The sequence below is a fragment of the Babylonia areolata genome, chromosome 21 (genome assembly GCF_041734735.1).
Source record: "Babylonia areolata isolate BAREFJ2019XMU chromosome 21, ASM4173473v1, whole genome shotgun sequence".
Lineage (NCBI taxonomy): Eukaryota > Metazoa > Mollusca > Gastropoda > Neogastropoda > Buccinidae > Babylonia > Babylonia areolata.
Window position 1 is genome coordinate 32,767,659 of NC_134896.1, and position 13,582 is coordinate 32,781,240.

At 46.1% G+C, this 13,582-nt stretch overlaps 1 protein-coding gene across 1 annotated transcript in view; it reads left to right on the forward strand.

Moving 5' to 3' along the window:
• The window catches only part of LOC143295956 (uncharacterized), a 10,959-nt gene extending 906 nt beyond the window's left edge, over positions 1-10,053 (forward strand). The window contains exons 2-7 of the mRNA XM_076607662.1: positions 831-1,296; positions 3,956-4,279; positions 4,724-4,781; positions 7,101-7,275; positions 7,476-7,500; positions 7,803-10,053. Of these exons, the coding sequence (XP_076463777.1) occupies positions 831-1,296; positions 3,956-4,279; positions 4,724-4,781; positions 7,101-7,268 (1,016 nt within the window). The 3' untranslated portion in view covers positions 7,269-7,275; positions 7,476-7,500; positions 7,803-10,053. The remainder of the gene's footprint in view (positions 1-830; positions 1,297-3,955; positions 4,280-4,723; positions 4,782-7,100; positions 7,276-7,475; positions 7,501-7,802) is intronic.
• Positions 10,054-13,582: the final 3,529 nt, after the last annotated feature.

The following is a 13,582-nucleotide window of genomic DNA, read 5'->3' on the forward strand; positions in this document are numbered from 1 at the left end:
ATCCCCAGCTATTCTTAGACACCATATTTTCTGTGTTTGTAGCACAGGGGAATTTTGCACTCTAAATTGACTGGCGGTGAGAGGGTTCTGCAGAACTGGCACTAATTGATTACTGTGGGTTTAGATACAGGTACTGCAGAAAAAATAGGGAATTAATTCACAGGTCTTCATTTACTGATTACGATAGGCACTGAATACTGTCGGCACAGGGTAATCCAGGAGTTCTACAGAGTTTCGAGGGATAAACAACTGTACATCTTTGGGTTCTGAGGAGCTGATGTATCGATGTTGAGGTACATAGGAGTTAATCCATAGGCATACAGTGGTATTAATCTACATATTCATTTTACCCCATGAAAAAAATCGGTATGTTTGATCGCCGAGTTTGATCAGTACGAACGAATCGTATTGTACTGTACTGTACTGTACTGTACTGTACTGTACTGTACTGTATGGTATGGTATGGTATGGTATGGTTTTGCATTACTATTTTGCCACATCAGAATGATTTCCTTGTGTAAAATTCTGGCTGCTCTCTCCAGGGAGAGCGCGACGCTACAGTGACAGCGCCACCCATTTTATGTTTTTTTTCTGCCTGCAATTGTATTTGATGTCCTTTTTGATATCCAGAAATATACCATCACAGCGATATTCTTTTCCCATACGTGGTGAGCATTTTCTGTCACGTGTTCCATTTCACCCCCAGCCCCCTTCTGCACCCCCGCACCTCCCCTCCCCCACCCTCCCCAACACACACACACATGGCACGTCTGATATCACTTGAAGTGAAAAGACGTTGAATTAAAGAAAGAACCCCTTGTGTATTCCAGCACGGAGCCGCAGCCTGGATGACGTCAGAGAGTCAGGCAACGAGAGTCCCAGGCACCACGACCACCACGACCACGACCTGTCCTTCGACGTAGAAACCACAGTGCTCACCATCGCCCCTTCCGACCTCTCAGAGCTGGGTGAGGGAGGAGGAAGGAGAGGAGGAGGAGGAGGGGGAGGAGGCTACCCGGGCTCCCCTACCACCGCCTCCTCCTACTCCTCCCCCCAGGGCAAGGACCCGTCCTCGCGTGGCCTCCGCGGGCAGCTGAGCCGCCTGGAGAACATGTACCACGACGTAGTGAAGCTGATGGGGGCGGACAAGGGGGTGGTGGGGGGCGGGAGGGGAGGGCGGAGGTGGAGCATCGCCAGCTCGGACACCAGCTCCCTCAGGAAAGGGGCCAGGCACTTCCGGGGAGGAGCTGCTGGTATGTCGTCTTCGGGGTCGTCCAAGCCCGTCAAAGATCTCAGGTGAGGGGTGGCGTATGTATGTATGACGGGCGCAATAGCCGAGTGGTTAAAGCGTTGGACTTTCAGTGTGAGGGTCCCGTGTTCCAATCTCGGTAACGGCGCCTGGTGGTTAAAGGGTGGAGATTTTTCCGATCTGCCAGGTCAACATTTGTGCAGACCTGCTTGTTCCTGAATCCCCTTCGTGTGTATACGTAAGCAGAAGATCAAATACGCACATTAAAGATCCTATAATTAATGTCGGCGTTCGGTGGGTTATTGAAACAAGAACATACCCAGCATGCACACACACGAAGATGGTTATGGCTGCCTACATGGCTGGGTAAAAACGGTCATAAACGTAAAAGCCCACTCGTGTACATATGGGTGAATGTGGGAGTTGCAGCCCACAAACGAAGAAGTATGTATGTATGTATGTATGTATGTATGATAGTCGTGTCCGACTATGACCACCAGAACAGCAGAGGAGGCAACTGCTGTCTCGATAATCTGGGCAAGAATTTGAATATGGTGGAGAGTGTCTTGCCCAAGTAACATCCCCACTCTCTCGGCCAAGAGGGTTTTAGGTCAGTCGGCGCTGGGATGGTTCCCAGAGGCCAACTAGCCCCCAAGATTGGTAGCATTAAAGCCAGTGCAATCATGCCTCCTTGTTTGAGAGTCATAGAATTTCACAAAAGGCGAAGCTGTAAATGACTTCTCATTGCAGTAGAGAAACTATTGATCATACAGCTCTCCTTTTGCTATTGGAGCAACTGTAAACTGGTGTCAATCTGTGATATAAACTGAGCGTTACTCCTAGTGATGTGTAGCGTGCAAGATACAGGAAGGAGGTGGCAAGAATGGTTCAGAGGCTCATCTGCCAATGCAGTGTCCCGTGAGGGCCTGGGTTCGATTCCCCGCCCCTCTCACCCTTTCTCCTTACGTCAAGGAGAATATATCAACAAACTGGAAATATCACAAACTGAGCGTTTAGTCATTCGAATGAAAAGATAAACCGAGGTCCCGTGCGCCAAGCACGCACTTGGCGCACGGAAAAAGAACTCATGGCAACAAAAAAGGGTTTTCCGCTGGCAAAACTCTGTTGAATAAACCCACTCTGATAGGTACGCAAATATATATGCATGCTATCAAAGCCTGACTAAGCGCGTTGGATTAAGCGGCTGGTCAGGCATCTGACTAGCAGATGTGGTGTAGCGTTTTATGGATTTGTCCGAACGCAGTGACGACGCCTCTTTGAGGAACTGAAGCAGAAATTGATACAAGAGACCGGGAATGGATAACCGATACTTAAAAATGACACAAACAGCGCGTGAAGCAGTGGACCGGTCATCAGCCGAGCCAGGCACTGAATTGACGCTACAGCAGATAGCTCGCACACTCAATCGTACATTCCGAGGTGTCGCCCTGTCAAAGGAGATACTTTTACAGCAGGTAGAAGTGGAGGATAGTGTTCCGTTCAGTTCATTTTCTCAAGGAGGCGTCATTGCGTTCGATGATAGGTGTGTATATATATATATATATATATATATATATATATATATATTAGGTATATTTATACATATAATATAGGTCTCTCTCTCTCTCTCTCTCTCTCTCTCTCTATATATATATATATATATATATATATCTGTGTGTTTGTGTGTGTGTGTGTGTTGTGCTCTTTTGTGTTGTGTTGTTTGAGTAGAGTTTTCCGTGTGTGTATGAATTGTAACGAATGCACTTGCAGACAATTAAAAAAAACCCCAAAACAACAACAACAACAACAACAACAACCAAAATGGATTTCGCCGCACTGTAGCGACGCGCTTTTCAACAACGGGAAGAGCAGCCCGAATCTCACACAGAGACATATGTTGTGACAAAAAGTAATGCAATACTATGCACTGCAACACAGTACAATCATGTATGTGTTAGTGAGTTGTGCTGTTGATATTTTTGTTGTTGTTGTTGTTGCTGCTGCTGCTGCTGCTGCTGCTGCCGCTGTGATGATATTATGTTAAACAGTCAGCTCACTGATTACAACCAAGATATAGGAGCTGTGATGATATTATGTTAAACAGTCAGCACACTGATTACAACCAATATATAGGAGCTGTGATGATCTTATGTTAAACAGTCAGCACACTGATTACAACCAAGATATAGGAGCTGTGATGATATTATGTTAAACAGTCAGCACACTGATTGCAACCAAGATATAGGAGCTGTGATGATATTATGTTAAACAGTCAGCACACTGATTACAACCAAGATATAGGAGCTGTGATGATATTATGTTAAACAGTCAGCACACTGATTACAACCAAGATATAGGAGCTGTGATGATATTATGTTAAACAGTCAGCACACTGATTACAACCAAGATATAGGAGCTGTGATGATATTATGTTAAACAGTCAGCACACTGATTACAACCAAGATATAGGAGCTGTGATGATATTATGTTAAACAGTCAGCACACTGATTACAACCAAGATATAGGAGCTGTGATGATATTATGTTAAACAGTCAGCACACTGATTACAACCAAGATATAGGAGCTGTGATGATATTATGTTAAACAGTCAGCACACTGATTACAACCAAGATATAGGAGCTGTGATATAAAAGAATCTCATTCCATTGTCTCCCGTTCACCCACACCCACACCCCCACCACCCAGGTCCATACAGCGGAGGTTCCAGCGCCTAGAGTCCCACGTGGTCACCCTGGCCCGCAGTCTGGGGCACCTGTCCTCCGAGCTGAAGGCCCACAATGCCTTGCGCCGTGACCTTGACCTCGTGAAGCGGGAGGTGCGCGAGCTGAAGCAGCAGGGGGCGGTGGGTGTGGGGGCTGGGCCAGGGGGGTTTGGGGCGGGGGGGCTGGGGGGTGGAGGAGCAGGAGGAGGAGGTGGAGGGGATGGCCCAGGAGGCGGTGCCCCCTTCGAGAAGTTCCGGGGATGGATCCCGTCGCTGACCAACCCCAAGAGGATCAACAAACTGACACAGTGAGTTTGGAGGGGGTTTTTTTTATGAGTGGTATTGTCCTTATGTGTTCACGTGTGTGCGTGCGTGCGCGTGTGTGTGTGTGGTGGGGGGGCGGTGGTGCTAGGGGGCAGGGGGGTTGAGGTGTGCGGGTGTGAGTGTGTGTATGTGTGCGTGTGGTGGGGGGAGGAGAGAGAGAGAGAGAGCGAGAGAGAGAGAAAGAGGGAAATTGTGTGTGTGTGTGGGGGGGGGGGGCGGTGAGGTGTGTAGGTGTAAGTGTGTGTTGGGAGAGGTGAGAGAGAGAGAGAGAGAGAGCGAGAGAGAAATTGTGTGTGTGAGTGTATGTTGTGTTGTGTTCTGTTGTGATATTTGAGGAGAGAGAGAGAGAGAGAGCTGTTGTTGTTATTGTTGTTACCGTTGTTGTTGTTTTTTTTGTAACTAATGCCTGTTGTTTAATACTCTTTCAGGTTTTTCGGTCAGGAACCGCCACTACTGGAGATATTCCTGAAGAAGTTAGGCTATGAGGTCAGTCGGTTTTAAAAAAAAAATTGTAGGAATTAATATTATGATTTGTTGTTGTTCTTTTTCTTCTCTTCTTTCTCTTCCTCCTACTCCTCCTTCTTCTTCTCCACGTCCTCCTACTCCTCCTCTTCCTTCTTCTTCTTCTTCATCCGCTCCTCTTCCTCGCCCTTCTCCTCACATACGTGCACCTTTGTGTATTTGTACGAGCACGCTCGCCTTTGCTTGTGTGAGTACATGTGTGTGATTGTACCCTTGCGGGGTTTGACGCTGTTGCTGCAAATACTGCTACCACTGCTGCAAATACTGCCACCACTGCTACAGATACTGCTACCACTGCTACAAATACTGCTACCACTGCTGCAAATACTGCTACCACTGCTACAGATACTGCTACCACTGCTGCAAATACTGCTACCACTGCTGCAAATACTGCTACCACTGCTGCAAATACTGCTACCACTGCTGCAAATACTGCTACCACTGCTACAAATACTGCTACCACTGCTGCAAATACTGCTACCACTGCTACAGATACTGCTACCACTGCTACAAATACTGCTACCACTGCTACAGATACTGCTACCACTGCTGCAAATACTGCTACCACTGCTACAAATACAGCTACCACTGCTACAGATACTGCTACCACTGCTGCAAATACTGCTACCACTGCTACAAATACTGCTACCACTGCTGCAGATACTGCTACCACTGCTGCAAATACCACTGCTGCAAATACTGCTACCACTGCTGCAAATACTGCTACCACTGCTGCAGATACCACTGCTGCAAATATTGCTACCACTGCTACAAATACAGCTACCACTGCTGCAGAAACTGCTACCACTGCTACAGATACTGCTACCACTGCTGCAAATACCACTGCTGCAAATACTGCTACCACTGCTACAGATACTGCTACCACTGCTACAAATACTGCTACCACTGCTGCAAATACTGCTACCACTGCTACAAATACAGCTACCACTGCTACAGAAACTGCTACCACTGCTACAGATACTGCTACCACTGCTGCAGATACTGCTACCACTGACACAGATGCTGCTACCACTGCTACAAATACCACTGCTGCAAATACTGCTACCACTGCTGCAAATACCACTGCTGCAAATACTGCTACCACTGCTGCAAATACTGCTACCACTGCTACAGATACTGCTACCACTGCTACAAATACTGCTACCACTGCTGCAAATACAGCTACCACTGCTACAGATACTGCTACCACTGCTGCAAATACTGCTACCACTGCTACAAATACTGCTACCACTGCTACAAATACTGCTACCACTGCTACAAGTGATGCTGTCATTGGTGCTGTAGTTGCAGTTGCTCCTGTACTTTGCAGTCTATTCAACTACTGTACAGTATAATGAATGAATTACGATGATGTTGTTGATGATGATGATGATGATGATGATGATGATTCAGTTTGATATACATGTGCGTGCGTGCACGTGGGTGACTGAAGCCTGACTGAATGACACAGGAAACGAATGATGAGCGCCTAAAAGGCAGCTGTCAGTTGACTCTGCCCAGGTAGACAAGTACAAGTCTGATGTGCAAATGACCTCTTGTTCGCTAAGCGGCTTACAGTTTGGTTAGTGACCGAAGATATGTCTTGATGATGTTGACGACAGCAACGACAACAACGATGAAAATGATGATGATGAGGAGGAGGAGGAGGAGGAGGAGGATGGTGTTTAACAATTGACGTGAAATATAAAGCACCCTACTTTTTTTTCTCCCTTTTTTTTTTTTGGTCATGATTGTTTTCTTTATAGCAGTGGTTGATCGAATTAATCGATTGTTAGAGAGCACGTGCAGCTGTCATGGATTTTTGTTAATGGACTGTGATTGATTTGCAGTTCAACTGCGATTGACATGTTCAGCCCTGTTTATTATCGACTATTCTGATGCGAGAGAGAGAGAGAGACAGAGAGAGAGAGAGAGAGAGAGAGAGCATATTTTCTGTCTTTTCCTTTTTCTCCGTTCTCAGTGTTATATTGTGAGATGATAATGATATTGATAATGATAATGATATCAATAATAATAATAATAGTAATATTAATGATGATGACGATGATGATGATGAGAGTGAATAATAACTATAGTAATGATAGGTGCTGTATGATGATAATGATGATGATGATCATGACGACGTGACGACGACGACTACAATGATGATGACGAGGATGACGACTACCACGACTAATCTCTGTGTGTGTGTGTGTGTGTGTGTGTGTGTGTGTGTGTGTGTGTGTGTGTGTGTGTGTGTGTGTGTGTGCCACGTGCGGACAGCGCTACGCCAAGAACTTCGCGGCAGAGCACATCGGGATGATCGAGCTGCCCTACATGACTGAGGAGCGCCTGGAGAGCATCGGCATCCCCATGGGGCCCAGACTCCGCATCCTGCAGGAGTCCCAGCTCTGCTTCCGGCAGGAGAACTTCGACATCTACATCGTCTGAGGGACAGGTACATCGACTGAGGGACAGGTACATCGCCTGAGGGACATCTTCATCGTCTGATGGACAGGTACATCGTCTGAGGGACATCTTCATCGTTTGAGGGACATTTTCATCGTCTGAGGGACAGGTACATCGTCTGAGGGACAGGTACATCGTCTGAGGGACATCTTCATCGTCTGAGGGACAGGTACATCGTCTGAGGGAAAGGTACATCGTCTGAGGGACAGGTACATCGTCTGAGGTTCAAGGATCTACAGGAGAGCTTGGACACCGGGCCGCTGCAGGATCATTTTGAGATCACAAAGTCTGATGATCTTGTCATCAGTCGTTGCCTCGGACACGTTCGTGACAACTCCGTCGTCTCCAGTTCTGGGCACTGTTGTTGTTCGGACAGGAAAACTTTGACATCCCGACATTTATACATCGTCAAAGATTCGGGGTTCTAGTGTTCTTCGGGCACTACAACCTTTTACATCTACATCGTCTGAGAGTCTTCATCGGTCCCTGCCTCGGACACTTTTTGTGACATCTACGTCGTCTCGGGTTCGGATCGCTGTTGTCCTTCCTCAGGAAACAGGCCTGCAACATTTGGATATCTGCATCGTCTGAGGTTCGGCACTGTCTGCTTCACGCACGTTTTGTGATGTTTACATCACACCCCAATGCAGACATTCTTCTACAAACGCCACACTGTGCTTAGTGTGTGTGTATGTGTGTGTAGGGGGTTGGGGGGGTGGATGGGGTGGAAAGTGGTATGGGGGCTCGTGCACTGGATGTGTGAGCACAAGAATCGTGCGTGCACAATGTCAGCCATTGAAGTCAACGACGTGGCCACCCCTACATCGTGTGAGGTGCAGATTTGTAATGACACCCTACATCCTGATCCGACCTAGTGTGCACTGTTGGCCGGACCATGGTAATATACAGCATGTTACTTTTGTCACTGGGTTCAATTCTCTCAATGGCACAAACTCAGCAAGCTTGACTGAAGTTGTGCAGTTACCTGCTTCAGGGAAACTTGTGACTCATCGTCTGTGGTTCTATGTTCTCTTATTGACGGACATTTATAACAGCCATACATCGTATGAAATTCGACATCATCAGGGCAATTGTCGTATATCGACATCGTCTGAGTTCCTGAGCTCTGCTATGTGCTACACACAGATCTTCAGCATCTGATGGTCTGCGTTCTCTCTGTTGTGGGCAGGACTGTGGCATCTGTATCATCTCGGGATCTGCTTCGGACAGATGGTGAAACATGTGTATTGTGGGGAGAACAATTTGATTGTGTGAGTTCCCGTAACATTCGTTCGTCCTGGCAGATTTGTGACAGGCCTGCGACATTCACTTCGTTGTGATGCCTTCATGTTCTGCTACAAAGATAGTTGTCTTCCCTGAGGGAAAATCGTGTTGATGTCTGCATCTTCGCTTTGGGAAGATTAGTGACACGCACTGTGTCTGACAGCAGAGAGGTTCTGTTGGGGTTTTTTCAATTTTTTTATTTATTTATTTTTTTAAATTTTATTTTAAAGTCACTGTGTCCTTCGGGAGAAAGAGAAGTTCTGTGTGGACATCTTCTGATGAAGGAGAATTTCGTTGTCTCTCTGAATGCCCAGGGAAAATTCTGCATTTTTCGTCATATAATTTCTAATGAGTAGAAAATACTCAAACAACGTGCAGTTGTTTTTGTTTTTTTTTCTTTCTTTCTTTCCTTTCTCTTCTTTTTTTTCCCTTTTTCCCCAACGAATTGAAAGCAGTCGCGCACTTGAGAGATGCCGTTTGATATAAAACGATAATTATGGTGTACCTGTGCGCATACTTTTTTTTTTTTTGCTATGAAGAGCAAAGAACATTGGCACGTTCATATCTACGCATATTTCTTCTTGACGAGAGATAACAACACTCGTGCAATTGCAATTCCTTTTTTTCTTCTTCTTCTTCTTCTTTAAAAAAGAAAACAACAAGAAAGAAGTCAAGATTTTGTCCGCTGTTCTCTGTGCCCCCCTAAACCAAGACAGACCTACACAGCGATGGACAGGAAATCAGTCTGTGTCCTGCGCACTCCCATCCAGACATTCCAATATCCCCTGCTGTGCACGTGCATGCGCGTGTGTGGTTCTATCGATATACGTGTGAGACAAACTCGGGCGCGAGATCTGATCGTGCACACACAGACACAGACACACACACACACGCACGCACGCACGCACAAACACACAACTTCTGTCATTGCTGACTCAAACTTATTGGCCGCCACAATCATAATCTTATTTGAAATGTTATTTCTTCTTCTTCTCCTCCTCCTCCTTCTTCTTCTTCTCTTCCTCCTCCTTATTCTCCTCTGCCTCCTCCTCCTCCTCCTTTATCTCCTCCTCCTCCTCTGCCCCCTTCTTCTCCTCCTCCTCCTCTGCCTGCTCCTCCTCTGCATCTTCTTCCTCCTCCTTCTCCTCCTCCTCCTTCTCCTCCGCCTCCTGCTCCTCCTCCTGCCTCCTCCTCCTCCTCCTTCATCTGTCCCATAGTGTCTTCTCCTTCTCCTCCTCCTCCTTCTTCTTCTTCTCTTACTCCTCCTTCTCCTCTGCCTCCTCCTCCTTCTTCTTTTTCTTCTCCTCCTGCTCCTCCTCCGTATCTTCTTCCGCCTCCTTCTCCTCCTCCTCCTTCTTCTCGTCTTCTCCTTCTCCGCCTGCTCCTCCTCCTCCTGCTCCTCTGCCTTCTCCTCCTTCTCCTCTGCCTCCTCCTTCATCTCCTCCTCCACCTTCTCCTTCTCTGCCTCCTCCTTCTTCTCCTCCTCCTCTCTGCCTCCTCCTCCTACTCCTCCTCTGCATCCTCTTACTCCTCCTTCTCCTACTCCTCCTTCTTCTCCTCTTCTCCTCCTCCTCCTCCTCCCGCTCCTCTGCCTTCTCCTCCACCTCCTCCTCTGCCTTCTCCTCTGCCTCCTCCTTCTCCTCCTCCTCCTCCTCCTTCATCTGTCCCATAGTGTCATGACAGTTGGGGCTCTACTGGTGACCTGGCAACCAGATCTCTCTGTGTTCTTCCTGGTAAAATGAGTGTGAACTGTTCGGTGCGTGTTCAGTGTGTCTGGTCCGGCAGGCAGAGGTGAACGATTTGTTCCATGGAGAAGAATGCCACAGAAAGGCAGCATGACTATGAACTGTGGACGGCATTATTGTGTCAAGGTGGTGAATTTCAGTGTGGAATCCGTTATCGATGAAATTGTGTCCGCTGATATGAGGTCCTTATTTTTTTTATTTTTTTTTTTTTAACTTGCATCCGTATGTAACGTGGTTTGTGTATCTGTTTGTGTTGTAGTAGTAGTAGCAGCAGCAGTAGCAGTAGCAGCAGCAGTAGTAGCTGCAGCAGCGATAGCAGTAGCATCAATTCTGTTCAATCAATGTCTTTTCACATTTGTGTGAAATTTGATGGTGCAGTATGTATGTATATATATGTGTGTGTGTGTCCTTGCACAGGCTTCGCATGCGTGCGTACGTGTCTTCCCGTATTTCTGTCACTTTGCGTGTAGTGCATGAGCGTGCACACAAAATACGTAGTTGTCACTGCTAAAATGTTCACAGTGACACAAAACGTCTCATATCAATCCTAATAACCATATCACAATTATTTCCCCACCTGCAACACAGCACACAACACTTCACACTGCGGTGAATGGGATGTTTGATAAGAATTCCCCACACTTAACCCCCCCCCCCCCGCCGCCCCTCCACCGCCCCCTCAAATCCACCCCACCTCCCCACATACCCGCTTTAAAACTGTATTATATGAAACCATGTTAACATCGGCTGACAACAACGATTACAAGTGGTGGTTAAATTTCGAACTTTCCATTCGTTCTTCCTCAGTTATTCCTTGTTATTCAGCTCTCTCATTATTGTTGGAAAATCGATCGAATAAGGGTGGTGTGTGAAGGAGACATGCCACGTGATGCAACGCATAAAAAGGTTAGAAAATTAATTTATTGGTTAAAAAAACAACAACAAAAAAAACAATAAAGCAACAAAAAACAAAACAAAACCGCAGACATGTTTACGCACATCGAATTTCACAGAAAGATTAGATTGCCCATCATAACGAAAGTACACAGACTTAATGTGTGTGTGTGTGTGTGTGTGTGTGTGTGTGTGTGTGTGTGTGTGTGTGTGTGTGTGTGTGTGCTTTCGTCCAAGAACTCCTCTGTTGAGCACTTAAAGAGAGAGAGGGAGAGAAGAAGAAGAGGAGGAAAAGAAATCATTGTATGCTCCGAGAGATTTTATGCGGCAACTCAGACAACAACAAACAAAAAATCCTTTGTCCGTTCTTAGCCTACTTGTTCAAGTTTCGTCTGAAAAGAAGAAAAAAACATGTACGTTTTCAATCGGTTGAGTGCATGAATATGAAAATCACAAAAGAAAAAGAAAATTACAAATGGAAAATCGTCCACACAGACGGTGACATTCGCAACGCCAAGGGAAAAAAGGGGCGATACTTTTACTGACTTCGTGCTTGAGACAGGTAGGAGTAAAGATCGAGTGCTTTCCCCTTAACTGTCACTAACTTCGTTTTCTGCCCAAGGTTTCCTCTCCCCAGGCAGCCAGCGAAGTCCTTACATTCCTGAATTTAACTGAAGATCACACATCGAAAGTCCCAGTGGACGTGTGTGTGTGTGTGTGTGTGTGTGTGTGTGTGTGTGTGTGTGTCTGTGTCTGTGTGTATGTATGTCTGTGTGTATGTGTGTGTCTGTGTGTATGTATGTCTGTGTGTGTGTGTGTGTGTGTGTGTATGTGTGTCTGTGTCTGTGTGCGTCTGTGTCTGTGTGTGTGTTTCTTCACTGAGATAAAACACCCAGTACTAGTGAAGCAGAGCGAGTCGGCCGCTTCATGTGATGGAGTCTCCCGTCAGACCGACGGATGAGTAGGCAGGCAGGCTTATCTGTCGGTGTGTGTCCTCATAATATGGGAGAAGAGACCGATTCTGGATGCGCAGCACTTCCCACAGGTGTTGCAAGGGAAACCCAATATGCTTCATACCCAATTATGATTATTATACAATAACGCATAACTATGTGTGCCCCCGCGTAGCCGCACACGTACCAGTATACATAATGATTATTTCTGTGTAAATTTACAACAAAAAAGATCATTTTTAATCGTGACAGAGCACAGTACGCGCGTGCGTGCACGACGGTGGGTGGTCCCACACTAACACGTCAACCATCACGCGACATCGACACCCGATGCAGGTGCCCTTTGTCACAGAGACAAAAGCAGGAAGCTTTGGTGTGTGTGAAGTAGTCAGTGCCAGATAGTGTGACGTTGTGCCGTAGTCCTTAGAGCTGACCGACTTTCCTCGGGGTCTTCCCTTGTGAATTAGTGGGGGATGGATACCCGTGAACGTGAACGAAGACTGTACAAATAAAGGAAAAACCCAAACACTTACGGTGATTTCTACGCAAGCAATGATCGATTCAGTGGAGGCAGCAGTTTGTCTGAGCTAGTTGTATTCATGCGTACAATGTGCATGATTAGTGTGTGTGTGTGTGTGTGTGTGTGTGCGAGGGAGAGAGAGATGTGTGTGTGTGTGTGTGCGAGGGAGAGGGATGTGTGTGTGTGTGTGTGTGTGTGTGTGTGTGTGTGAGGGAGAGAGAGATGTGTGTGTGTGTGTGTGTGTGTGTGTGTGTATATGAGGGAGAGAGAGAGAGAGAGAGAGAGAGGTGTGTGTGTGTGTGTGTGTGTGTGTGAGGGAGAGAGAGAGAGATGTGTGTGTGTGTGTGTGTGTGTGTGTGTGACAGAGACAGAGAGAGATAGAGAGGTTTAATCAAAACAATGTTCCATAACTCATCCATGATAATTTATGTCAGTTTTTATTTAAAAAAAAAAAAAAATCGGATTTTTTTTTCGATGTTGTTTCACGAACATAGCATTATGCACTGCTACAATTTGAACTAGCATTCCGTCCGTCTGTATGTTAAAAAAAAAAGAAGAGAAAACAATGATATATTATTTTGTTTTTGGAATAATACGATTTTGATCTAATCTGTGAAAAGTGCCAGCTTCATTTTTGAATATTTTATGGTTTTTATTTTTTTAATTTTTGTTGTTGTTGTTGTTGCACTCATTACCCTTGAAAACAGAGTATGGCTGCCTACATGGTGGTGTAGAAACGGTCATACACGTAAAATCCCATTCGCTCATAAGAGTGAACGTGGGAGTCGCAGTTCACGAACGCAGAAGAAATGTACGCAGTGTATTCATGAACGAATGTAATTTGAATACCATTATGAAGTGTGTGTGTGTGTGTGTGTGTGTGTGTGTGTGTGTGTGTGT